At 25.8% G+C, this 26,155-nt stretch overlaps 7 protein-coding genes across 11 annotated transcripts; 2 read left to right on the forward strand and 5 right to left on the reverse strand.

Moving 5' to 3' along the window:
• Positions 1-508: 508 nt before the first annotated feature.
• Positions 509-2,209, reverse strand: LOC100743369 (DNA-directed RNA polymerases I and III subunit RPAC1). Its single transcript, XM_012381475.3, has 7 exons — positions 2,056-2,209; positions 1,913-1,972; positions 1,641-1,831; positions 1,376-1,560; positions 1,117-1,305; positions 760-1,008; positions 509-670 (listed from the first exon to the last, which is right to left on the reverse strand). Exons 1-7 carry the CDS (start codon positions 2,107-2,109, stop codon positions 555-557), a joined length of 1,044 nt encoding a protein of 347 aa, XP_012236898.1. The 5' UTR covers positions 2,110-2,209; the 3' UTR covers positions 509-554.
• A 467-nt stretch (positions 2,210-2,676) lies between these two features.
• On the reverse strand, positions 2,677-5,199 carry LOC100743698 (ATP synthase subunit gamma, mitochondrial). Its single transcript, XM_003486792.4, has 3 exons — positions 5,046-5,199; positions 3,388-3,934; positions 2,677-3,303 (listed from the first exon to the last, which is right to left on the reverse strand). The coding sequence occupies exons 2-3, from the start codon at positions 3,915-3,917 to the stop codon at positions 2,937-2,939; spliced, it is 897 nt and encodes a 298-aa protein (XP_003486840.1). The 5' UTR covers positions 3,918-3,934; positions 5,046-5,199; the 3' UTR covers positions 2,677-2,936.
• Positions 5,200-5,660: 461 nt separating this feature from the next.
• Positions 5,661-25,886, forward strand: LOC100744241 (transcription factor IIIB 90 kDa subunit). Of its 4 annotated transcripts, none has more exons than XM_012381461.3 (15): positions 5,661-5,668; positions 13,254-13,467; positions 13,565-13,649; positions 13,745-13,881; positions 14,151-14,255; positions 23,441-23,590; positions 23,825-23,918; positions 23,997-24,129; positions 24,206-24,299; positions 24,385-24,540; positions 24,618-24,703; positions 24,762-24,999; positions 25,089-25,263; positions 25,348-25,526; positions 25,602-25,741. In XM_012381461.3, the coding sequence occupies exons 2-15, from the start codon at positions 13,254-13,256 to the stop codon at positions 25,733-25,735; spliced, it is 1,980 nt and encodes a 659-aa protein (XP_012236884.1). In that variant the 5' UTR covers positions 5,661-5,668; the 3' UTR covers positions 25,736-25,741. The 4 variants fall into 4 exon arrangements, with proteins under 4 accessions (XP_012236884.1, XP_003486845.1, XP_033174873.1 ...); XM_003486797.4 differs by lacking the exon at positions 5,661-5,668 and adding an exon at positions 12,636-13,001; XM_033318982.1 differs by lacking the exon at positions 5,661-5,668 and having other exon boundaries at positions 25,602-25,886.
• LOC100743819 (protein jagunal) lies at positions 6,100-7,284 on the reverse strand. Its single transcript, XM_003486793.4, has 4 exons — positions 6,976-7,284; positions 6,654-6,795; positions 6,376-6,591; positions 6,100-6,295 (listed from the first exon to the last, which is right to left on the reverse strand). Exons 1-4 carry the CDS (start codon positions 7,065-7,067, stop codon positions 6,167-6,169), a joined length of 579 nt encoding a protein of 192 aa, XP_003486841.1. The 5' UTR covers positions 7,068-7,284; the 3' UTR covers positions 6,100-6,166.
• LOC100744122 (tRNA (adenine(58)-N(1))-methyltransferase catalytic subunit TRMT61A) lies at positions 7,678-9,579 on the forward strand. The gene is made up of 5 exons (XM_003486796.4): positions 7,678-7,920; positions 8,031-8,451; positions 8,617-8,889; positions 9,014-9,183; positions 9,404-9,579. The coding sequence occupies exons 2-5, from the start codon at positions 8,097-8,099 to the stop codon at positions 9,563-9,565; spliced, it is 960 nt and encodes a 319-aa protein (XP_003486844.1). The 5' UTR covers positions 7,678-7,920; positions 8,031-8,096; the 3' UTR covers positions 9,566-9,579.
• Positions 9,462-12,390, reverse strand: LOC100743932 (tubulin gamma-2 chain). Its single transcript, XM_003486794.4, has 9 exons — positions 12,045-12,390; positions 11,545-11,747; positions 11,285-11,431; positions 11,084-11,220; positions 10,800-10,994; positions 10,601-10,712; positions 10,368-10,499; positions 10,120-10,302; positions 9,462-9,980 (listed from the first exon to the last, which is right to left on the reverse strand). Exons 1-9 carry the CDS (start codon positions 12,091-12,093, stop codon positions 9,777-9,779), a joined length of 1,362 nt encoding a protein of 453 aa, XP_003486842.1. The 5' UTR covers positions 12,094-12,390; the 3' UTR covers positions 9,462-9,776.
• Positions 16,806-22,476, reverse strand: LOC100744358 (BTB/POZ domain-containing protein 3). Of its 2 annotated transcripts, none has more exons than XM_033318984.1 (7): positions 21,029-21,048; positions 20,145-20,426; positions 19,898-20,045; positions 19,614-19,830; positions 17,966-18,152; positions 17,724-17,902; positions 16,806-17,599 (listed from the first exon to the last, which is right to left on the reverse strand). In XM_033318984.1, the coding sequence occupies exons 2-7, from the start codon at positions 20,194-20,196 to the stop codon at positions 17,135-17,137; spliced, it is 1,248 nt and encodes a 415-aa protein (XP_033174875.1). In that variant the 5' UTR covers positions 20,197-20,426; positions 21,029-21,048; the 3' UTR covers positions 16,806-17,134. The 2 variants fall into 2 exon arrangements, with proteins under 2 accessions (XP_033174875.1, XP_012236885.1); XM_012381462.3 differs by lacking the exon at positions 21,029-21,048 and adding an exon at positions 22,231-22,476 and having other exon boundaries at positions 16,807-17,599.
• Positions 25,887-26,155: the final 269 nt, after the last annotated feature.

Genomic DNA, 26,155 nt, shown 5'->3' on the forward strand with positions numbered 1-26,155 from the left:
TAATTCTTTTTATAAGTCCACTAAATAATGGATATATATACATACGTATACATGATTCTTTACTTTTACATTTATTATTAGTAAATTAATCCCCATAAATAGAAAATTAAATTTTGATTATTTATAACTTTTGAAATAATATGTTCTATTCACAAATTATATATATATATATATATATGTATTATTAACAGTGGTAAACTAGAGTCAACAAATAACCTCAAATATCAATGAATCATTGGAGAAAATTATCATGCCTGCATAATTTGAATTCAACATACGATGCTTTTAAAATCAAAACTATCACAAATATATGTTTATATATATACAATTTTTATAATCATAAAAATTGAAGAAAATCAATAATTGGAACTAATTTGTATAATAATATCAAGATATTCATAAATCTTACATATAGTATTTACAATATTTTTTTTATATTTTTTATTAAATATATTGTACATTACATTTTTTATAAAAGTGAATTTTAATGAATTAAGTAAAGTCAAAAGTTAAAATATTTTTGATTGTCATTACTAACATCTTAATACTTCTAGCTATTTTTCAATGTTTTCCAGTTCTTCCAAGAACATTTTACACTTTCCCTTAAGTATCTTAGTTGCTTCTACAAATAATACAGATGGTGGTAATGTTCCCACTGATTCAATGGTAACTATAGGAAGAAAGATATACATAATTAATATATCAACATGTGCATAATCTTTAAATGACAATTTTTTTAAATAAAGTATTTAAACTTACAAATAATATGATTTCGTACTCTACTTAACCGTACATATCCTTTGAGGTCTTCATGTTGAAACACATTTCTAGAACAGCTATCATAGCGAGGATTTTTAACCTTTGCTTCGCGTGATTCTGGATCACCTGGTTTAGTTTCAATTACTTCTATAACACCAATACTAAAGCAACTTTTCAAACGATCCGCCATTTCTCCTCTGACAGGTTTTACTAGTTGTATATCTGGTAATAGTCTATATGATGCAGTAGCTAAATAAAAAATAATTTCGAAAGTATTACAAGTAAAACTTATTGAAATAAATTCAGTTATATTAATATTATAAAATTTAATGACTTAAATGCTAATATTCAACCTACCTACAGGAGAAAATTTAGCATGGTCTTTCCCAATTCCTTTCACTGCATGCATAAAAACATGAATTTCTTGACCAGGGCGCATTTTACATATTAAAATATCATCTTCTAGAACACCTAATTGCTCTGCTCCTCGAGGATAAAGTTCTGCTTGACGACCAATGGGAACCCATTTAATATCTTTACTATACACTAAAAACAAAATTATTTTTCTTCTTACATTTGTATAACTTTCTTTTAACTATATTAAATATTTATGTACCATTGCTATTTCTATACATATCATTTGTTCTTCGAGAATCTTTAGGTGCTTGGGGATTCCAAGTACATGATACTTTAAGTTCATATCTTAGAGTATCTTGATCACTAACTTCATCTTCATTTTTAATAGTGGATGAAGGATACTCAAATAATCTTGGATCAGCTTGAAGTGGTACTAAACCTAATCTTTAATATGAACATACATATATATAAATTTATTGTTTTTGAATGAAAAAATAATATATATTTTAAATATAAATAACTACCTGTGAGCTAAAACTTCATCTTGAATTAAACTTGTGTTATTTACAATGTAAACCTTTTCTATAGCCATGGTTGGTACTTCACTTAAAAGGACTCTACGAAATGCGTTAGCAAATCCAACAGGATAACCTATTAAATCAAACTCTAACTCTCGTTCATCTTCAGACTCTCTTATCACTTGTATTTTGAATTCCTAAAAATATAAATCAGTATAGTATGTAATAATTTTATAAATATTAGAAATAATATATTTTTTATTCAGGATAAAAAATACTTTTTTAAAATTATGCAAGTTCCAATCTTGTTGTGGTTGATAATTAGTATATTCAGAAGCCTAAAAGATAAAATTATTATTAATAATTGCTAATTTGAATTATCACAAATATATATATACATATGTATATTGTAGAGCCTCACATTAGGTATACCATGTTCTTCAAGAATAACACGAGATTTTCGACTTCCTTCCATTATTTAATATTTGTTATGACATTGAGGTTACATTTACAGATAGCAGGAAAACGTGGAATAACTCTGGTGTTCCTCAAATTATAAAATATAAAACTGGTGTTCCTTAATACATTATGTTTCGCTTAAATTTAGGAAATATTTTTAGTATAATTTATGAATTAATAAAACGAATCACACAACTACTTCAGAAATATTAATATAAATAATATTTTACTTAGTTATCAGTACAAAAATTGATGGTATAATGGATTTTCAACGAAATTTTTCTTTATTTTTTTATTTTAATCGTAAGTATTTTATATTTAAATTAAAAGTTTATAGATATTATAGGTAATTCTTTTTTGATCACAGCCTATAAAATGCAAAAAAAATTTCATATACTTAAATTATTAAAGTAAATTTTTTATAGAATATACAAAGAAATGACTTAACAATAAATAGCAATAATGATAATAAATTGCATACTATTACATACATAAATATCTAATAATTCTAATATGTATTATTAGCATAGATATAATTTATTTATAGATAAGACATAATTTATTGCGTTAATAAATACAAAAATTAATAAAATCATCTAATTTATTTGGCAGTTTTAATTGTAACAAATAAAGTATTTCAGCGAACAGTTTTTAACAGTTTATTTTCATGTTGGGTTATAAACATTGTATTTTTAAATGATCATTTTTAGCAATTTCAAGAGGTCCTGAATTGAAATTTGCTTTTCAGAAAACGACACATTCAAATGTCAATTGACAATACGTTTGTGACCTACTTCCCAACACTATGATGTTTTCCCATTTTAATGCACATTATATATTTCTTTAATCCAAAGCAGCAGCACCAGAAATGATTTCAATTAGTTCTCTAGTAATTACAGCTTGCCGAGTACGATTGAATGTCAGAGTTAATTTATCTATCATCTCCCCTGCATTTTTGCTAGCATTATCCATAGCAGTCATACGACTTGACTGTTCACTACAGGCACCTTCTTTCATAGAATAAAATAATAGAGAAGCTAGAGAAAATTCCAAATAGCTCTGAATTACACTTTCATCCAGAGAGTCATAAACTGACAATTTTGGTGCATTAACTACTGCATTTTTGTCAAAAAGGGGTAACTGATCAACAGCATATGATACCACAGACTTGAATCGATTGTACACAATGCGACCAGAACCAAAACTGTACCTGTAGACATCAATATATTGATTCACATATGTTAACATGAAACAATTTTATACATTTGAAAATAATATATAATTATTAGCATACCCGCTATTCATAATTTCAATTGCTACTTTGGCAGCATCATTAAATGTGGGTGGTTTACGACCAACTTCAGATGCAACAAACAATATATTGTTAGCAAACAAACGTGATAAAATCGCTCGAGATTTTTCACCAACACATATAATCTTCGTATTTTCACGTTCTTTGGGATCAGCTAAAAGGACATCCCTAATGTTACGAGAAACTCCAGTGTGTACAGCACCACACAATCCTCGATCACTTGTTATTGCTACTACAAGCTTTTTCTCGTCATCTGGTGGTGCTTGAATTTCAGCTTGTTCATAAAATGCTTTTGTACCAATCCCAAGAGGTCTAGCTTGTTTTAAGTCTCTTTCCGCTCTATTATATTTAGCAGCTGACACCATCTTCATTGACTGAGTAATTTTTTGAATATTCTTTACAGATTTCAATCTTATAGAAATTGCTTTAAGAGTTGCCATACCACGTTTTTGTTGCTGCTGCTGCTGTTGAGCAGCAAGCCGCACAATTGTTGTCATATGATTAGAAAACATTTTGAAGTTGAATGTCCCTGTGAAGTTAAATAAAACATATACATATATATATATATATGTGTGTATATATATATATACACATTTTTATTGTAATCTCATAATATGTACATCAATGTATTTATTAACATAGGTTTTACAAACAAATCTTACAATATCAAATAGTCAAAATAATTAAACTTAATATCTGTTTTTCTCCAAATGAAAGAATTATTTATTAGAATTATGAAAATTACTTTCTTACATTACCTTCATATAATATACTTTAATGTAGATCTCGAATTTTATTTTCAGATTACTTAATACTTTATTGATAAAATATAACAGAAGTAAAATAAATTATAATACTTAAAACAAATATTGCAATTTTTAATGTAGGCTACTAATCATACATATACAAAATTTTTTAATATATTAGTAAAATTAATACTAATTTATAATTTCAACTTAGACTAATTAAATATAATCAAAACTAGTGATATACTACATAGAAATTGAAAAACATAATATTTTAAAGGAACACAAAGAACATTACTGCAAAACTCTTGTGTGAAAATACATTAAACTTACCAACACCGTTATTTAAGTTTTGGAAAATAAAACAATAAATTACATAAGACATACATTAATAAGATCATAAACTTAATAAACAAGGTAGTAAAATACATTCGTAGTTTATATTCTTAATACATATTAATATTGCAATGTTAACATTATATCTATTACCAATATTAATTCATTTATTGTAATTTGTCATACTGAAAGATAATAATTACTATATTGTTCCATAGAAAACATTCATCTGTCTGACTGATTTAAAGATAGACTTCATAATGAAAATGAAATTTAACATAGATAAAAGTTCAAAAAAAAGAGAGAATGTAGAAAGCGAATAATATATGACACAATATAATGATATCACAGTAATAGCAATAATATATCAATAAATGTGAATTATTTTATACTTAACTACAATATTATCTGATTTATATAATCACAATGGATACCATTTGTGTTCAGAATTAATTTATTTCAATGCATATATTTGTTGCTTTTTATTTATTTTTTTTATAAATCAATTTATTAAAATAACTACTTTAATTTTTATCTATTATAATAATTGAAACTCACCGCACGACTTAGAATAATGCGATAAGAAATGAGAAAACTGTGTCAAACAGGATGGGAATTATCATAGAGCATGAAGTCCCTCACGAATCACGAACGAGTATAATATCCATATATGCATGTAACTTCTATTACGGACGATCAATAGGCCCCCTGTGTGTAAAGATGTCTTACGATCTAGGGTATTTATGGATTCAGTGGTTATTTCAGGATTTCATTTGCATAGGTTAGCACCAATGGTATCCTAACTTCTTTGCTCATTAGACTGCCAAAATTTAAAGTAACTGCTAGGACATAAAGTCGACTATTTACAATTTTAACTAACTTAATCGACTAATTGTACGAGATATAGATATATGATATGTGAAAATTCCCTTTTTTCAGGACCCTCTTACTAGATCTAGGTATCTTCCTTTCCAGGATCCAGTAATCAATTATACATTTGATCGATAATTCTCGCCATTATTCCTAACAACGTAATGTACACGTATAAATATAAATGCATTATGCATGGATTTAGTTAACATTAACATAATGTACATGACTAATTATGTTACTATTAGTTTTTATGTAAGTTTTTGTATTGGGTAGTTCAGGTATTTGTTGTAGCAAACAATACAAAAAAGGTTAATAATTTATTTGAAATTTTATTTTACTCTTATTACATAATGAATTGTGTATTTAATATAGAAATTGTGACTTTTATCTCTTTTTTAATATCAATTCATTATTAAAATTGCTTATAAGAAAACAAAATGAAATGTTTCAAAATATGTGATTTAAGATACGTAAAATACACATGATATAATGTACATGAACACATGTATATATACATATTTACATATTAGCAATATTTTCACAGTTTTAATTTTTATTAACAGTATATGAGCTTGTTCCAAAAGTTTCTTTTGTTTTATAAGGAAATAATTGATGCACAACATTTTTTGTTTTATATTATTTTATTGAATTTTATAATAATAGAACAAAATAATATAAAACAAAAAATGTTGTGCATTTATTATTTTCTTATAAAACAAAAGAAACTTTTGGGACAGCCTAATATATTATTATATTACCAATAGTGTTCACAGATATGCCAGATTTCAATGAATTTTATTATTAAATTAGTCAGCTTTTTTACTTCCCCGTGTTTTCCAAGCTACTATAAGATTCCAGGAAAAGAACAAAGAAAAAGAATGAACTTGAGATGCTAAAAGTATAAATGCATACCATAATAATCCATATGGTAGATCCTAGAAATTAATTTTTATAGATTTAACAAATATTTTATATGAAAATTTCCAATAATAGATAATATATGACTTATTAATACCTGCCAAAAGTGAATTTCATTTGTTTTACCAACAGTTAAATATTTCCAAACATCCTTGAAATAATATACAACTCCATAAAGTAATGGACCATATCCTAATAGGATGATACCTATCATGTACTGTTTTAATGTTTTAATTCTGTTTCTTTTAATAGCAGACAATGCAAGAAAACTTAACATCAAACTTGTGCACCAGATATATTCCCACCATAAAGGCTATAAGAAAAAGGAGATATTATAATTTAATAGTTTAATGTTTTATATTAAAGATCATATACCTGAGGTACTTGTAATTCTTCAATCTCCAAAATAAATATATCCAAATGGTCTAAAATATCGGCTGATAGCTTGGCAAGCATAACGAAGAAAAGAAGATAATGAAAAAATATGCAATATTTCAGTCTTGATTTATTTGTTGCGCTAAAAGGAATGCACGTTTAATTCTAATAATAAATAAATAACAGTCGAGGAATGATTTATTTTTAATTATTATTTTATTCAATTTTAGAAATATTATACGTGTAGAATATCAAAATATTTTTAATGAAAGAAAGAGAAAAGTAGCTGATATACATGTCGTTTTTGTTATGTCTTAATTACCTGATTTGATAATGACCAGCAATCTTTTGTCTATGATTAAAATCACTTCCATCTGTACCCAGAGCCTGGGACAGTGTTACTTTTGAAGCCATATTTCGAAATTATGGTGACTAAGATATAAGAAATCAGTTTCTGTTTTAACAACAGAAATTTACGTATAAACAATTTTTGAGCTGCAATTCAAGATAAACCATTCGGCACTTCATTACCAACTATTTTACTATTTTTAAACTTTTTCGAAGCTCTGTTAGTGGCCTCATGGGTCACGGATCTCTGCAAATGTGTCGCTTTTATTAAGTCACGTTTTCATTTTATGAAACTGAACATCATTTTTACTGATTTTCTTTTTTATATTTTTTTCACAAATAGATATTTTTAATTATTATAATTTATTATTTGTATCATTTTGTATGTCGATAAATCAAAATCTTGTAACTATTTAGTAGATATAGATAAGTAATGTAAAATGAAGATTATCATCATGAACATTAGTTTCGCATTATATTATATGATATAATTAGAATTTATTACATTTAAAAAAAATTTTTTGAAATAAATAATACAGTTTTGTTTCTAGATAATACACAAAATTATATTACGTACCACGCAATTACTTTCTATTATGTTTTATATTAGCGAAGGAAATTATGTTTTATATATTATATGAAGATAGGCAAGACATTTTTTTAGAGTTTCATTTTTAATTTTATTTATACATAATGAAGTGAATTCATTGTCATAGATAGTAGACAAAAAATGATAGAATGTGTACATATAACATACAAGTTCTATTTCAATTAATCTATATAATATATATGTATGTATAACAGTTTGAAACATGACTGTAATTTAAAAGGTTTGAGATTTAAATTTTGAACACGTGTATTACGAAACATAACCTTAAATATGGAACATTGAATTTAACATTCAAAATATTATAAAATATTATGAATGATATAAAGTGATATGATAATAACAATGTTACAAAACGTATAAAGAAAAAGTGTTATTTATACAAATTGATAATAATTATGATGTAAAATTAATAATGTTATGATATAAAATAAAGGAATATTACTATAATATTATTTAACGAATAAATCCAATTTGTTTTTATTAAAATGAGTTTTAATGAAGTAAAAGAATTCATTGAAGAAGGAGATGTAGTCATTTTATACTTAGGACATAATAATATGCATTCTTTAGAAATAAAGGCAAAAATTCCCAATAAAAATGGTGAAATGGTTGACAATGTTTTTCAAACAAAATATGGAGCACTTAGAGTATTTTCTCTTGTGGGACACAAATATGGAACCATGAAAAGACTTTCGAAAGGATGGGCATATGTTTTACAACCAACATCAGAACTTTGGACATTGACAGTACCTCATAGGACACAAATTATATATAGCCCTGACATAAGTTTGATCATACACTTGTTGGATTTAGTACCAGGAAACATAGTTATTGAAACAGGTTCAACAACTATTAACTATTTCCTAAATACTTGTTTGATTTGATTCTAAAAGTACTAACTTATCAATATATTTTATATTGGAATTTTACTTATTAATGCATTTTGAAGTTACATTTAGTTCATATAATTATCACATTCTTAGTTTTACTATCTTATTGTTTTAGGTACTGGAAGCGGATCTCTTTCCCATGCTCTTATTCGTGCAATTCGCCCTCATGGTCATCTTTATACATTTGATTTTCACGAGCAGCGTGTAAATATTGCTCAAGCAGAGTTTGAAAGACATGGTCTTAGTAAATTTGTAACTTCAAATCATAAAGATGTTTGTATGGAAGGTTTTGGAAAAGAATTAGAAACAAAAGCAGATGCAATTTTTTTAGACCTGCCACATCCATGGTTAGCAATAGATCATGCAGTGGTTACTTTAAAGAAATCAGGTACAAATTGTTTTAGCAAAAAATTTTATTTTAGTTTTTCAGTTACTACGAACTTACATAAACAAATTAATAATAATTAACAAAGTAGGACAAAGAAATGATTTTTTGATTATTTTATGTTTAGGTGGAAAACTATGTTCTTTTTCTCCTTGTATTGAGCAGGTTCAACGTACTTGTGCAACATTAGTATCAAAAGGATTCATTGAGTTGAATACCTACGAATGTTTACAAAGAGAAGTACATGTACAATATAGAAACCTTCCTATACTGAATTTAGAATACCTGCAATATGAGGTATATATAATAGATGCAATATATAGAATTAATATATGTGTCGTAAAATGAAAGATTCTTTTTATTAAGTATTATTTTTCGTTAAATTCTTATAAAAAGATATGTGTATAAATATCATAACTCAAATGGCACAAGCTTAGTTTATGTTTTACACTTAGGATGATATTAAATATCAGTTTTGAAAATATTAATATGACCTTTTTTGGTAACTATGTTTTAGGATATACACGAAGATATGGCACAACAAAGTGAATATGAAAAAGAAGAGAGAAAGTTGCTTACTGCAATGCATGCTCGTTCTTTACCTGGTCATACAGGATTCATTACAATTGCTACATTACCTCCATTTTGTGTACGAAAGATAGAAATGGATTTAAAATAAAAAAATTGAGAATATTTGTAATTGTACTAAAATATCATAAAATTGCTATTTACTATATGTATAGTATTGAAATTTAATTTTCGTAGAACAACTTTAATACTGCTCAAAATAGCATCTGTGATAATAAAGTAAAGCATAAAATAACAAGTGATAATCAGATCTCAAGTTTTTCTTTATATGCACGATAATCTTATTAAAATTATTGAATATTTTATGTTTCTACTTTGCTGGGGTTCCATGATAAATAATCCACTCGGGTGGCTGCTTGATATTCCTTTACCAAATATTCAACGACTTCTCTAGAATTATCCAATTCGTCCAAATTATCTTCGAACATTTTTTCCTTACGAAATTGTTCTAAAAATGCTTCTCGCTTTCGTAATTTATCATACTGTTGTAAGGCACGGTCAAATAACTGAAATACATATGTATTACAGATTTAACAAGGCTTTTAATTGTTTGTAAACATAATTATCAAGTAATTTTGAAAGTACTAAATTTAATAATTAAAATAATTTAGTATCGTTTAATATAAAGATATTTTTGCAACTTACTGATGATATGTTAGTATGATTGGCTAACATTAAGCCAGATACTCTATGTGTACTTTGAATATATGGTGATTTTCTTGAAAGGGCTACTTGTATACTAGCAGGACCCCAAGGTATAAATTGCGCAAGTTTTCTTTCTCTGATTCTTTGTAAAGATTTATGAACTTGGGTTGGATCTACTTCACCCTAAAACATTGTATTTATAAGATTTTATTTTTATTTTTACCCTTAATATTTCTAATAAAACGTACTTGAATGATGTTTAAGATAGATATATAACAGTGAGATGCATTTCTATCTAATGCTGTAGAAACCATCATATTTTTCGGCTGAAGCAAACGTCTCATTACATCTAATACAGAAGTTTTTCTTACAGATGCTCCCTGTGAATTATATTTTATTAAATATGTATATTTTTAAAAAAATTTTAAATTTGGAATAAGAAACAAAGTTGCTCTATATATTTCATTAAATGAATACTTACTTCTTGATCTGTAGTAAGAGGAGTATAACCAGTCATGAGGAAATGTAATCGTGGTGTTGGAATTAATGGAGCAATTAAACCAACTAAGTCATTGTTCATATAAGAAGGATACCTAGTATTACATGTGAATTAGATAAATAAATCTTTATAATCTTTTACATTAATTTTTTAAGCAAAATACATATAAATGGTATATTACCGAAGTGTGGTGGTGCTAACAGACATTATTGTAGAAACAAGTTTATTAATTTGTGTAAAACTAGGATTTTGGATATGAAGTCTATCTGATGCTATTCTATTAAGTGCTGTGTTGTCGAGAACAACAACACAATCAGCACATTGTGTTAACCTTTTTAAAGTTAATAAGGAATTGTATGGCTGTACAACTACATCGCTGAAAAGAATTTTCTTTTTAATTTATTTATATTAAGAACGTACTATTGTTTTAATTATTATAATATAGTTTTATTGTATAATATATACCTTATCTCATCTTGGTTTGGGAAAACGCTATATGTTTCAAGTAATTTTTTTGGAAACCTATCTGCAAGGGATTCAAGCATGAATGAACCCATACCTGAACCAGTACCACCTGCGATAGAATGACACAAAACAAATCCCTGTAAATTAACATAATGATTACAATATTAATGATATAAATTCAAATAACATAACTACACATACCTCTAAACTATCACTTCCATCTGCTTCTCTGTCTAAAATATCAAATATTTCTTCTTGAAGTTTCTCTCCTTGATGATAACCAGATGCCCAATTATTACCAGCACCACCTCCATGTTTTGATAAATAAATATTCTCTGGATTATATAACTTGTGGAAAATAATATTTATAATAACAATGTATTTTAATAAAGAATATATTCATATAAATTCATGAAGTTAAACATACTTATAATATTTATACAAAATATAGTAATGAATACCTTTGAGTAGGGAGAATTCATAATTGTATGAATTACTCTGGGTTCCAAATCTAATAATACTGCTCTTGGTATATAATGTTCATCATCTGATTGATAAAAAAATACATCTTTTCTGTCTGTACCTTCTGTTGCATAATCTTTTAAAATACCTTCTGAACTAATACCATGTTCAGCGCATAATTTTTTCCAAAACTCAAATCCAACTAAAAATTGAAATTCTTTTATTATTTATTTTTTTGCTAATGTAGTATCGTAATACATCTTATGAATATATCTTCAAAACAGAAATTTAGTTTCCTACTTTCGTGGTACATAAATTTTACAATCTTTATATTTCTAGTAGAAAACTAAAGATAAACAAAGATTGTTTTAATAAAATATTAATGAAATAATAAATTATACGTAATTAAAAGTAAGTTATTTGGTTATATTTGCAAATTAATAAGAAGAAAAACAGAGAACAACATTTTAACAAAGATGTAAATTGCATGGTTACTTACTTTGATTACCACATTGGCCAAGTTGTAAAGTTATCATTTCGCAAGGCATCTTGAATTTCTTATTTAATTCTTATTGAGAATTCAATTCTTTATTATAATTACTTCACTTTGATTTTACGCGCGATGAACCTTCAATTTGATTGATACTTCACATATTACAAATATAACTATTCTTTGCGAATATTACAATAATATATATATATATGATTATGTTATTCGTACAGTTACGAAATATTTTTGATTACTGATAATAGAATTATGTACACAGAATAATATTATTCGAATCTGAATGTTATTGCTGTTGTATTCAGTTATAGATGGTGCTGCGTTAAATGTCAATGTTTTTCGCCGTTTGAAACTTCAATCAGTTTAAAAATGCAAGGAAAATTTTCATCATGAATGAATTTATATTATAATGAAACAATACAGACAGAAAAACATTTTTTAATTATTTTGGATAGTTTTACATTTTAAAGAAATAATGGTTTTTATATTTAAAGAGGTTGGACGCAATAAATAGATCTTACATTACACTAATCAAAATTGTATTATTATTTTTATTTAAGTTATTAAGATAATTGTAAATTTTATGATGTGTTATATAACAAAACAATTACATGAAAGTTAATGTTACTTTGAAAATTACATTTACATTGGACGATGAAGAAACTATACATATAGTCATTTAAAGCAGTGAATATATGCGCATATTTTTTGTGTTCAATCTAATCCTTATGTCATGTTTGTAATAACGAGTGTGCTTCCAAACTATTTGATTAAGATCGTTTTATCAGACGAATGTTAAACTTATCCTGATTCTACATATTTTTATGTAAAACACGGTATAATAAAGTGTGACATTGTCATTATGTCATCATTATTTAATAAAATTATTTAACCTATAATACTTGATATGTCATCATTTCAATAATTTGAAGTTGAACATAAAGAACAAAGGTAATTTCAAAGTATGATATAAAAATTATTGTTTTTTCATTATTGCTTAATATATTAAAAGTAATTCTTTTATTTATTTTTTAAGTATCTTGCATAATTTAGGGAAACATTAATAAAATTTAAATATTTTAGTTATGCATTGATCTGTACATATTTTGAACCATAAAAAATAACATAAATTATGTGAAAATGTCGTTTTAAATTCTTAATAATAAAGATTTCCTTTTGAATGATGGTGTTGTCATTTAACAGATGTCTGCGAGTAAGTGTCGGAATTGTGGATCTACAAATATTGAAACAGATCCAGCCCGAGGAGATGCTGTCTGTACAGATTGTGGTTTTGTGTTGGAAGACCAACTTATTGTTAGTGAAACAGCTTTTAAAGAGACACCATCTGGGAATATGATGGTACTTGGTCAATTTGTTGCTAATGACAGCACTGGTGGAGCTACAGGATTTGGAGCAAGTACGTTATTTTATAATAAATATGACATTAAATATTCTTTATTTTCTTATTACTAGTTTCCATCATTTGTCTAATTTAATCATTTTTATGTTCATAGCATATCATGTCAATGGAAAAGAATCCAGAGGAATAACATTGCAAAATGCAAGAAAAGGAATAACTCATTTATGTATGCAATTACAGTATGTAAATTTTTTCTATAATACAATCAGTAAATTATTAATTTCATTTATTATATTTTATAAAATATTTAATATGTATTTTATTTTGTTACTAGATTAAATCAGCATTGTATTGATACATCTATGAATTTTTATAAAATGGCATTGAATCGTCAGTTAACTCGTGGGAGGAAGCAAGCACATAATCATGCAGCTTGTGTTTATATTACTTGTCGTACAGAAGGCACTGCACGTATCCTTTATATTTTCATAAAATAAAAAACAATATTTTTCTTATAATTATCATTCTTGAATTTATTTTTGCTACTTTATATCTATTTCATAAATACAAAGTATTTGGTTTAGTGTGAAATCTTATTGAAATATAAGTTTTTTTTATGATATAAGTTGGAAGCTATCCCAAACTGAAAAGCAAGAATTATAATAAATAATAATATAAGTTTCGTTTGTTATGTATGACAAGTTTTCAGAAGTAAAGTATGTACTTAACCAATTATTTAGATATGCTTATTGACATCAGTGATGTGCTGCAAATTTGTGTTCATGAATTGGGACGCACATATCTGAGGTTTACGCAAGCTCTTTGCATCAATATACCTTCAGTAGGTAAGTATTTTATAAATTTGCATGTTATAAATTTTTACTTCTAATTTATGCCTGTATTCAATTTATTTGCTCTCATTTAAGAACAAATTAACTAATTTTTAAGTATCATTAAATGTTACATACATAAATGTTAAATGATACATACATAATCTTTAACTTTTAATAAAATAAAATAGTTCGATTTGCAATTAATTAGATTGACATGTTTTATTCTTCAGATATAAATTTTCTTATTTTGTAAGGTACTTTTATCAGAAACAACAGTTATTGTTACATTTATTACCGCTTGAAAAAGATTATAAACAGTGATTTCTTACATACATTATCGTTGTATTAAATGTTAAATTTGAAAAAATACAAAATTAAATACTTGATTAACTATAGTAAAAATTTGTTCATATTTGAAATATCTCTAAGTATTAAATATAACATTTGTGTCTTCACATACACTCAGTTTTTTAATAGTAAAATATAATAGTGAAATATTAATTCAAAATTTAGCCCTATTGTATACGAGATGTACAAAAAAATTGAGGACACTGCTAAAGCTGAGGATAGAAACCTTAGAAGCATGTAGTATTCATCATAACAAGCAAAAAGCTTTTAATAATCATGGGTCAAAAACCGTTAATTTCAGAGATGTTTAATTACGAAATGTTTAGTATATAATAAACCAGCTGCTTTGTTGCCAAAAGATATTAACTTCACTTCTGTAAAATCCAAAACCAAGAGATAAGGAAAATGCCGAGATTTTTCAACGTATTTCTGTAAGAAAATATGCTGAAGTGTATGCTGAACTGAACAGGGGTCATATTGAGCATATGTTGTAAGGGTAATATCTTATTGACAAAAAACTTTGTAACTCTGAAATTAATAGTTTTTGAACCTATGTTTATTAAAAATTTTTGCTGAGTACTACATGCTCCTAAAGTTGTATTCAACTTTTTTGTTCATTCCGTATATTACTAAATAATCAAGAAATCTGAAGTACTTTAATACATAAAAGTATAATATAAGATGACTATTCTTTAAATTTATTGCTTGTGTAGACATTTTCAATTACACTTTTCATATTTTATATTGTAATGTTAAATAATTTTTTGATTTTAAATAATATCAAATATCTAAAATGGAGAATACAAAACTAAATCTCTTATTTATTAGTAATAAATTAATCTAACTTAAATCCAAACTAAAATTGTTCACTGAATATTTTACTATTGTTTTAGAAGTTAATGATATAATTAATATCTTTTTTAATGCCAATCTTAAGACAGAGATGCTCTCAAAATTTACTTGTTCCTTTTTTTTGGCACCAGCCAGTCATACTAGTAGTAGGAAGGCATTATTTTGTACATTTTATTATTATTGGTATTGCAATCCATTGTACTTTTTTAAATAGTATTTACTATTTTGCAATGTAGACTTTGGCGCCAGATTCTATAGCATTACTGGATACAATATAATGTTTATTATAAAAAAAAATAAGAGAGTTATATATAATTAGTATATACTTTATCTTGAAACTATACTAGAATATTTTTCTACTTTTTACATAGATTATAGTAAATTATAAAATTATATAAACATGATTAAAATATCGTAGAATGTACATATAAAGTATTGTTGTGATTTTTATATTGTGTACAAAAACGCTATTTGTTTTAAGGATCTACATTTAAACATTCCTTCTAATAATTTAGCAATCACCTTTTGCAGTACATAATTTCATACATTAAAGAATCAATAAATCTAAGAAAGTAAAATGTATCTCCTCTCTTATGAATATGATACAAAAAACAAAATAATAATGTTACAATAAAAAACAAATATTATTTTGTATAGGCAGTTTCACTTATAATACTATTCTAAAATTGCTTATGACGCTTTCCAATAAGTATAGTATATTCTAAAATACATGATATATGAATGCAACATTAAATCAATATTACTTATGTTAGCAAAAACAGTATATTCTCCTCCATAAAACGATAATGTACATTGTTCATTTAAGATTCTAAAGCATTTCAATTAAAAAAAATTATAGTTTATATATTAGTATTTTTTAATTGAGAATTAATTAGTCGAGATAACAATATAGTTTCCAAAATTAATTGATTTTTGCTTATTTCTTTATATTATTATTTAACAATAATTTTTAAGATAGTAAATCCTTTTAAATAGCACTTATTAACTTTCTCAATTGTTTTCTATCAATTTAAAGATCGTTTTTACATCTTCTTCTTCTTCTTCAAATCTAACAAGTATTTTATATACTTCACTTGTTGCATATTTACAAATAATGTTTCAAGTATTTAAGTTATATAAGAAATGTAATATTTTTTCGGAAGAAACAAAGCATAAATATGAATACATCAAAAATTGTAGTAGACACACTCCTCTGCAAAAATGTAAATTTAAAATTTAATTTTAATTTAAACATAGTAAACTATTTATTTCCTTAGTTTAATACTGCCTTATTATTTGATATAAAAGCAAATATTAGTTTTTATATATATATTTGACTTTTATTTTACGAAAATAAATTTTTATGCAATTGTTCATATTTATATTCAATGTATCATAAAACAGAAAGTTTGTTTTCAAGTCTTTGAATTAAAACAAAGACATTTCTTTTTATATTTGATTAATAGAGTGATAATAATAGAAATAAAATTATAATTTCTTCTGCAAACTATTCATTATGATTTTATACTAAATTCAAAATATTTAATATTTTTTAGAGTGCATCTATTACATAATATTCGTCATCGATTTAAAAATAGTACTCAAAACAATTATACAAAATCTTGAACAATGTCAAGGTACATATTTTTAGAGACCAGCAGTTAAACCATTATTTCTGTGGTAAATTTCCATCAGTCATCTACTGGTGGTCCATAAAAAATTAATTCGGGTATTTGCCCTCCTTGTACACCAGTACCATTCGTACTTTCCGAACTGCATTGAAATTGAAAATTTACATTACCAACTGTTATCTCTGACATTCCTTCTTGACCGAAGTAACTTAGCTCGCCTCCGTCTAATATTACACTAGCTGTATAAAAGCATTCTGGCTCGATTTGGATTGGATTCTCAAAATATACATGAAACGTACTGCTCGAGCCATCCGAAAAAAATTTCGTACTATTTTCAGATAAAACACATCCCAATCTTTTAAGTTCGATTCTAACATTATAATCTGCAGCACCAGATGAACTTCCATAAAGTCCGAAACCAACAACAAATATTCTTTTATCAACGCTAAATTGAATTGAGTCACATCTGCCTCTGTAACGCCACTGATTTGATCTATATGCACATGACTGAAACCTATGACACACCTGCAAATAAAGCATAAGAAATTTTAGTTCTACTACTCTATATGTAACTTATGCAAGCTTACTAACTTATGAATAGTTGTTTTAAATTAAACCTAAATAAATGATTTTGTTTTATAGTACTTACTTGAGTTTTTAAACCTTGTCGAGGTTTGGTAGGGAAACAAAGTTGAGGTTTATTACTAGCAGTGAAATGCAAAAAAACATCAATTGTTTCTTGTTGTGTTAAGATTCCAGTCTGAGCAGCACTATTGGCAAATTCTTCCAAATTCATAGCAGGAAGTCTAATTAAATATAAAGCAGATCCTAGAATGAAAAAAGCACTAGTGATACTAGTTTTTGATTTAAAATTTTAATTTAGATATTTACCTAATAGTCGTCTTTGATTGGCTGATGAAGGTTCAAGTTCTTGCCGAATACATTCTGCAGTAGCCCATCTTAATGCAGCATCCCATATATGTATCTCTTTACAGTTTAATGTTTCTCGAGAAAGCACTGATTCAAGAGTGTGAATATCAATATCCACAAAACCATCTGATCTTAGCGCCATTTCTGCCTGTATTACATTCAATTTTATATATATAAATTTAGTAAAAATATATATTATCTTTTGACGAAAATTTAATTATTAAAAAAAAGGATATATTTCTTAGGAATATATTTTCATTGATTTTATATATATTGTATGAATTACTTAGAAGCCAAAGTGATCAACTCTATTTCCTGAAAAATACTTAATTTTAATATTAGAATATATTAGAGTTTAATTTTCTAAAAATTAGATGATTACCCATGATGTTATTAATCAGTTTGGCCTCTGCATGATGCATATGTACATATATTAATCTTATATTCAAAACATCCAAAAAGTATATTTGTGTTCTTTCTAAATTTAAAAGTATTTTTAAAATTCTAAGAATTCTTTAAAAAATATTAAGAATATTATCAAATACAATTAGTATATGTAAAATATAAGAAAATAAAAATATAAATATAAAACTAATTTCAATGATTTAGTTAAAACTTAATCCTTTGTTAACATTGATATTCGCTATATTTACTAAAAAAAAATGTTTATTATATGATACAGGATACAATTTAAAAGTAGAAATAAATTTTTAAAAATCTGTTCTAAATGTATATATTAAACATGATATTTTTATGAGGAAACTAATTTTATAATTTTTTGAAAAACATTTAATTTTATGATGGTATAATTTATTACAATTAAATATTTTATGAATATTAGTGTAATAGTCATATATGTACATACAAAATTAATTAAATAAGTATGATATAGTATATAATATTACAAAAAAATGTTGTTGAAGTATTTTATTTTCATACTTTATAAAATTGCTTATTATGTATTTAATCTTTCGTAATATTATCTTTAATAATTAATGAATGGAATTTTTATAATGAAGTTTAGACGAATTTTGATTAAAAACGTATTTTAAAAATTAAAAAAATATATTTTTATAGCTTTTTGTCAATCAGTCTTTCAAATATTCACTCAACTTAATTAAAAAAGGGATAAGCAATTCTATATATCTTGAACTTTTTAATATACAGAATAAATGTTATAAATTCTTTAAGTAATTATTGGACTAATATTACATGTTATTTTGGAAAAATCATTATAATCATTTCTGTTGTGTTCATATTCTTCTATAAAGTTATCTTCATAAGTTACATTTTGTGTTACTTCAATTTCTAACTTATTATCTGTAAAATAAGGTTCACTTCGAGTTCGAAATAATGAAAACGATAATTTTTTGTTGTTAAGTTTAGAACAACAATTGTTCTCAGATAAACTGAAGCAATGAGATACTACTGATAGTCCATTTTTTATATTTCCATAATTATTAGTTTTTGTAGTTTTCTGAATAAATTGCTGTTCAGAATCATGTAGTTTGTTATTCAAACAGTTTGAAGAGTTTGATTTACTCTTTAACGTTACATTTAAATTATCATTAAAAGTAAGAGACTTCAACATTCTTTTATTTAAACTTACTTGAGCATCTATAACTTCCCAGCAACGTTGCATAAGATCTGGTTCTTCGAACAAACGAGATTGACTTAAAAGTAAACATGCATTCTTTGCTGTTAAACTTGTTTCTAAATAATTAACACATGCTCTTGCTAAATGGGGGACTATATATTTTTTAGCAACATAGAGTGTTGCTAACACTGTGTCAGCTTCTAATTGTACTTCATCACAGTACATATACCTGAGAAAAGATAATAAAATAAGTAGCGAATAATTTAAGATGTCTTCATCAAGTTTAAAACATTTACCTTAATAGAGCAAGAAAAGCAGCAGGCTCTACATCTGGTACTTCTATATCTCTTTTATTCTCTGCTAGACCACCATAAAACATGGCATAAAATACAGAACTACCAGTGGCCAATACATACTTATGTGCTGGTATAGTTTGTATGTGACCTACATTGAGCAATCAAATATATTATTATTTAATATATTTAATACATTAAATTATTTTTACTGCTTATCCAATTACTAAATGACTTTATGATTAATTACCTGGGCTGCCAACAATAAATATAATATCAGCCATTAAATGATTGTTAAACATGGCAGCATTTCGTTCTCGAACTGTAGGTTTTGTTGCCTGCCAATTAGGATCTTGTGTACAGTCTTCAGGTGATGACAAATTCAATTGAGTTAAAGGAGATGATAAGGAAGACAAAGGTGAAGCAGGTGCACTAAGTGGTTGGTTTATCGTTCCTTCACGTTGTAATACAATGGAAGAAGATAATGGGCTTACAGTAGGTGGTGAATCTGATACAGGAATCAGTGATTCCGCTAAAACATATATAATATCAATATATTAGGTTTAAGTTAGGTGAAATTCATTTCTATTTAGTATTTGTTTTTGTTTTTTTTGTTATCAAACAACATATTTAGGCAAAATTATTATCTTATTATGTTAAAACAATTTAGCATACAGAACATTATATAAAAAAATTTAATTGATTTAACGCAATAAAATATGTTTAAATATTACTCTTTTATTTATTATTTTTAGTATCATTACATAAAGATTAAACTTAAAAATGGATGAGTAAATATGATATAAAAATTAATTATAACAAACATTAAGCATATGTCAAAGTAACAATAGTAAAGTTACAAAAAGTAACACTATTCTATATTAATTTTCATTAATTCATTAATAGTACAATTAATAGATGATACCTTTATATAAATATATTAATTATATTAAGCTAGAATATATCGAAAGCTGATATTACCGATTGTATAACTTCATCAACAAAAAATATTTTTCATTACTAATAGAGGTTATGCAAGACAATAACTGTAATAAGGTTTAAGATCTCTAAATTAGATTATTCTTCCTAAAATTAATCAAAGTTTGTTTTCGTACATCCATTATTTTTATTTACCATCGCTTTAAGATGTTGTATAATCTATCACCTTTTAGCGACGGTTCAATTAAAACGAATGCAAAGCAAAATCATCAAAATTTTACCGTTAGTGTACATTATTCCACAGTTTTGAGAACAATTTTAAATAGAATCTTTTACTTCTATCATAACATAGTAAATATTTGCTACCACTGTAGCTTTAAAGACCACCTCTCATATTCAAACATTACGAACACAAATATACACTTATGTATATGTAATGTACACTATACACTTAAGGAAAATTCATCTATAGGTATAAAGACTTCGAATGATATTAAGTTCGGTTTGTTCCGGTTTTATTCGTATAATTTCGCAGAAATTTTGTGGTGCACGTGATACGTATGTCAAATAAATTCATATGAATGTATGTATACATACATATTATAGGGTTAATATACTTTTTGCATGATTTCAAATTTTTATTAAATTGGATGTATCTTTAGCTATTACAAAAAAATTTATTTATTATATAAAATGGTCAGAAGACTTTATAACAATATAATAATAGAAATTATTTAAAACAGAAAAGTCACATTTAGTTCGAAATTTTCAAAATATATATTTGGTTTAAAATAAAACATAGTTAATAAGTATTATAACGCTATTATCGATTTATGAATTTTTCTAATTTTAATTTTTATGTTTTAATATCATATGAATAATACGAAAAATATGATCAAAATTAAACGTTAAAAATATGTACAATATTATTCTATTTGATTCAACATTCTCTGATTCATCGAACATTTATCGTAATAGACATATTTTATGAAAAATCATAAGATTTAAATGAAATTACGTAAAATAGTTTAACACTATAATATTGTATATTTGAAGTCTGTACAGTTTCATGTTATATACTACTTTGTAAAATATATTTACTATTTCATCTATCATTCATAATTCTTAATTGATCGAAATTATTTTTACAGAATACATTTCCAAATAAAATATTTCAAAGCTCAAGGTAAATTAATTAAAATGTTGTTAAAATATCATTATGTGTTTCAAAGTGAAAATAAACATTATGGAAATGATACAACATTACTCGGATATAGCTAAACAAAATAAAAACAATTTCATTTATTCTTATTTCTATAATTCACTTTAATAAATGCATGGACAGTATATATTTAAGGTGCATATTATGTTTATTTATATCTGTAATAATCTCTCACCGTTTAACCATGGATTAGTCTGTTTGACTGTGACGTTGTCCTGGAACCGTTTCATTGGCTTCGTTGATATTTTCGAGTAAAGATTTGACATCGCCATTTTCACTTTTTAAACTTGATTGCCCGTTTTCTCTTCAATTGCAACACGGAACGATTTTGGATTTCATTTACATGGGCGCCATGTCAGACGGGCGCTGGTTAGATAGTTCCGTACGTCGGTCGATAGGAAACTTAGGGCACGCGCGTCCATATATCTGGTGTTTCTCAAAAACGCAATCTTTAATCTGCGCAGTATGTGTATACAGGGTGTTCGCTCTAACGTGTGATTTTTCATCCGTTTTGCGATTATGTACTGTCTTGCTAACTGGCCATCACCATCCTCACCATTTCTTGAAAGTATCTTTATGGAGCGTAACTCCGGTGTTACGTACATATATTTCTCTCATTTTGCTTACCGGAGTTTTGACATTCAATTGTCTTGTATAAAACATCTGGAATTGAGTACCAAGTATTATTATCTTGCTCTATATTTTTATCTATTTCATATTCAAACATAATTATTGATGGAGTAAACTCCTCCCTTGTTAATTGGTCAGATTCAGTATCGAGTCGTGACCAGTTACCAAGATAGTATTGTAATAAAAAATGTTAACTATAATCTATTTATAATATGAGTGAACAAGATATAAGGATGATGAACATTAGAATAAATCCCTTTTTTAGTGTAATATGATCAACAAGATCAATATGATCGAGACTAAAGAGAAAAAAAATACATTTTATTTTAATACGTTGTCCATTCAGCATAATATATTGTTCATTTAACAGAAATAAAGTTTATTTAATAATCTTTTTATTATATTGCTGCGAACAATTTGAAAATTGTGCGAAACATTAAAGTGAACACCATCTATATTTCGCAAGTAATGTCCACTTACAAACAATAGCGTACAATACAAACGTAATCTAATGGAATAAATATTAAATAGAAACTTCAGGAATTATATAATTACTATATATTTTATTCTTTTTGTTATTTTACCTTCTACGTTTAAGTAAGAATAACATAAAAGTGTATTATATATTATAAAAAGGAAATTCTTGGCAATTATGTTAATATAATATACTATATTAATAAACTAATAAAATGAATTTGTTAATATTTGATGAATTTTTAAATTTAACACATTGTTGACATTATTTTTCTTTATAGATCCATGTTTATATATTATGAGATTTGCAAATAAGCTGGAGTTTGGTGAAAAAACTCACGAAGTATCAATGACGGCTTTACGAGTAGTTCAAAGAATGAAAAGGGATAGTATTCACAGCGGACGTAGACCATCAGGATTATGTGGCGCTGGTATTAGAAAAGTTTCATTTATTCGTAATCTACATTTTATTTAATTTTAATATAAATACTTAAGTTTTAATTAATACATTTTAAAATTTTACATATGATGCTTGCATTAACGTTTGTTACAAATTCACCTAAACACTTAAAGAGTCAAAATTATATTATTAAATATAATTAAAAAAAGAGATCATTGAAATTAAATCGATATTAAACAAATATACGATATTTCTTTTACATTAGCTTTGCTGATGGCTGCTCGATTACATGAGTTTAATAGATCACCGGCGGATATTATTAAAATCGTAAAAGTGCATGAATCGACATTACGCAAGAGGTAAAAAGTATTCAAATAAGTTTTTTTCTAAATAAACGTAAAAATTGATAACAAATTTTTATACATTAACATCTATAGGCTTATAGAATTTGGTGATACACCTTCAAGCGCATTGACTCTTGAAGAATTCATGACGGTCGACTTGGAAGAAGAACAGGATCCTCCAGCTTTTAAAGCAGCACGAAAAAAAGACAGAGAACGATTACAAAGGGTATAGAATATTTTTATTTTATAATATATCGTATATCTACATAATTAATTATGCATAATTTGTTATTTTTTCTTAGTTAAACATAGATACAGAAATAAATGAATTGCAAGCAGAAATTGACAAACAATTAGAAGAACACAGATTAGGAAAAATGAAAAAGCGCAAAGATGGTAATTGTAATAATAATTAAAAAATTGATGAATTATTTTATTGTTTTTATTATAGAAAATAAAACCATAAAATATTAATTTCCAGCTGCTTCTATAGAAAGAGCAGATACTGATAGATTTATAAGGGAAAGTAATTTAGATGTAATTAAACATTACGTTGGAAACGATGTAGATGACCCTGACAATGATTTTCAAGATTCCGAAATGAATAACATAAACGATCGATTAATTACTGGATTAGGTAAGGATTTAAACAGTTTCTTAAATTCTAATATAATGTTATATTATAAAATTTATAATACGCCTAATTGTTTAAAGGACCTAATATTGCTTCTATGGGATTGATATCAATAAATGATCGAGAAAATGAAACAAAAGAGTCAGTAAACACAAATTTTGAAAATGTAAGTAAAATTAATTTTAATCAAAACAATTGTTATTCATTAATGTTTTCTATTTAAGGATACTGGAGAGATTGATGTTGCTGATTTAGATGACGAAGAGTTAGATAGTTATATTATGTCAGAAAAAGAAGCACAATTCAAACACAATTTATGGAATAAAGTGAATGCTGAATATTTAAATCAACAAAAAGAAAAAGAAGAAAGACGGCAGAAAGAAAAAGAAGAAGGTAAACCTGAGAAGAAACGACGGCGGACTACTAAACGTAATAAAAATCAAGTACCTGCAAATACTGCAGGTAATGTTATAATATTTACTACAAATTCTATAATATTAATTTTTTATCAATTGTTATAGTTTATTATGTTCATTTTATAATTTTATTAGGCGAAGCAATTGAAAAAATGTTACAAGAGAAGAAAATATCATCGAAAATTAATTATGAAGTACTGAAAAGTTTAAACGTTAGTTTAAATAATTCAACCAAAGAACAACAAAAGGTCGAAGAGCCAGTTCAATCACCAAAGAAAGAAATGAACACTTCGTCAAGTTCTAATAAAATGTTAGTATATAATATTTTTTGTTATTTTTTTATTCTGTACAAGAAACGTATCTCTACAATAAATATCAATGTTTATATTTATAGATCTAATATTTCTAACTCATCAAGAATCAAAGATAAGCCAATCACACCAGTAGTAAAGAAACCTCATGTAGTTAAACCTCAAATACAAAAAACAAAAAAAGAAGTGCAAATGCCAGTTGAAATAGAAACTAATACAACTGAATCTATACTTCCAAAAATGGATACCTCTTGTGATATGGGTAAGTTATTAATTTCCACTCATGTAAAATTTCTTTTGCTTGATTAAATTAATTATACTTCTCTTTACAAAATAGATGAGACCGATGATTATGTTGATGAGGATGTTGAAGCTGATCCCACAGAAATGACTGTTGGAGAAATGCTTGGACATCATGGGTCAGAAGATGAGAATGACTTTGGATATGGATATGATGAAGAAGATTATTAATTATATTTAGTGAACTAATATTAAGATCCTAAGTATGCGTTTAACATTTATAAAATGATTATTTATTTATTAGAATACCATTTACCAGGATTTAGTAAAAAGACTGCAGTATATAATGTAAAATAAAGCATTTACTATTCTTAATTTATAATTCTGTGAATTTTTTATTTAATTGCAAAAGCATCATAATAATAAAATGATATAGCGGTTAGGGTCCAACCTCTTGAAGGCGTCATTCAAACGCATGCGATATAGAAAAATTAACTGCGTCGCGCTATATTTATGAAACAAAATTTATCTCTATAATACCTTTTTCTATGTTACTTAATACTTTGGAGTTAATCGTAAATTAAACTTTGCAGTCTACTTCTTAGTATACTTATACTTAATATTTTCCTTACACGCATATTGGAGATACAT

The sequence above is a fragment of the Bombus impatiens genome, unplaced genomic scaffold, assembly GCF_000188095.3.
Source record: "Bombus impatiens unplaced genomic scaffold, BIMP_2.2 scf_0133, whole genome shotgun sequence".
Lineage (NCBI taxonomy): Eukaryota > Metazoa > Arthropoda > Insecta > Hymenoptera > Apidae > Bombus > Bombus impatiens.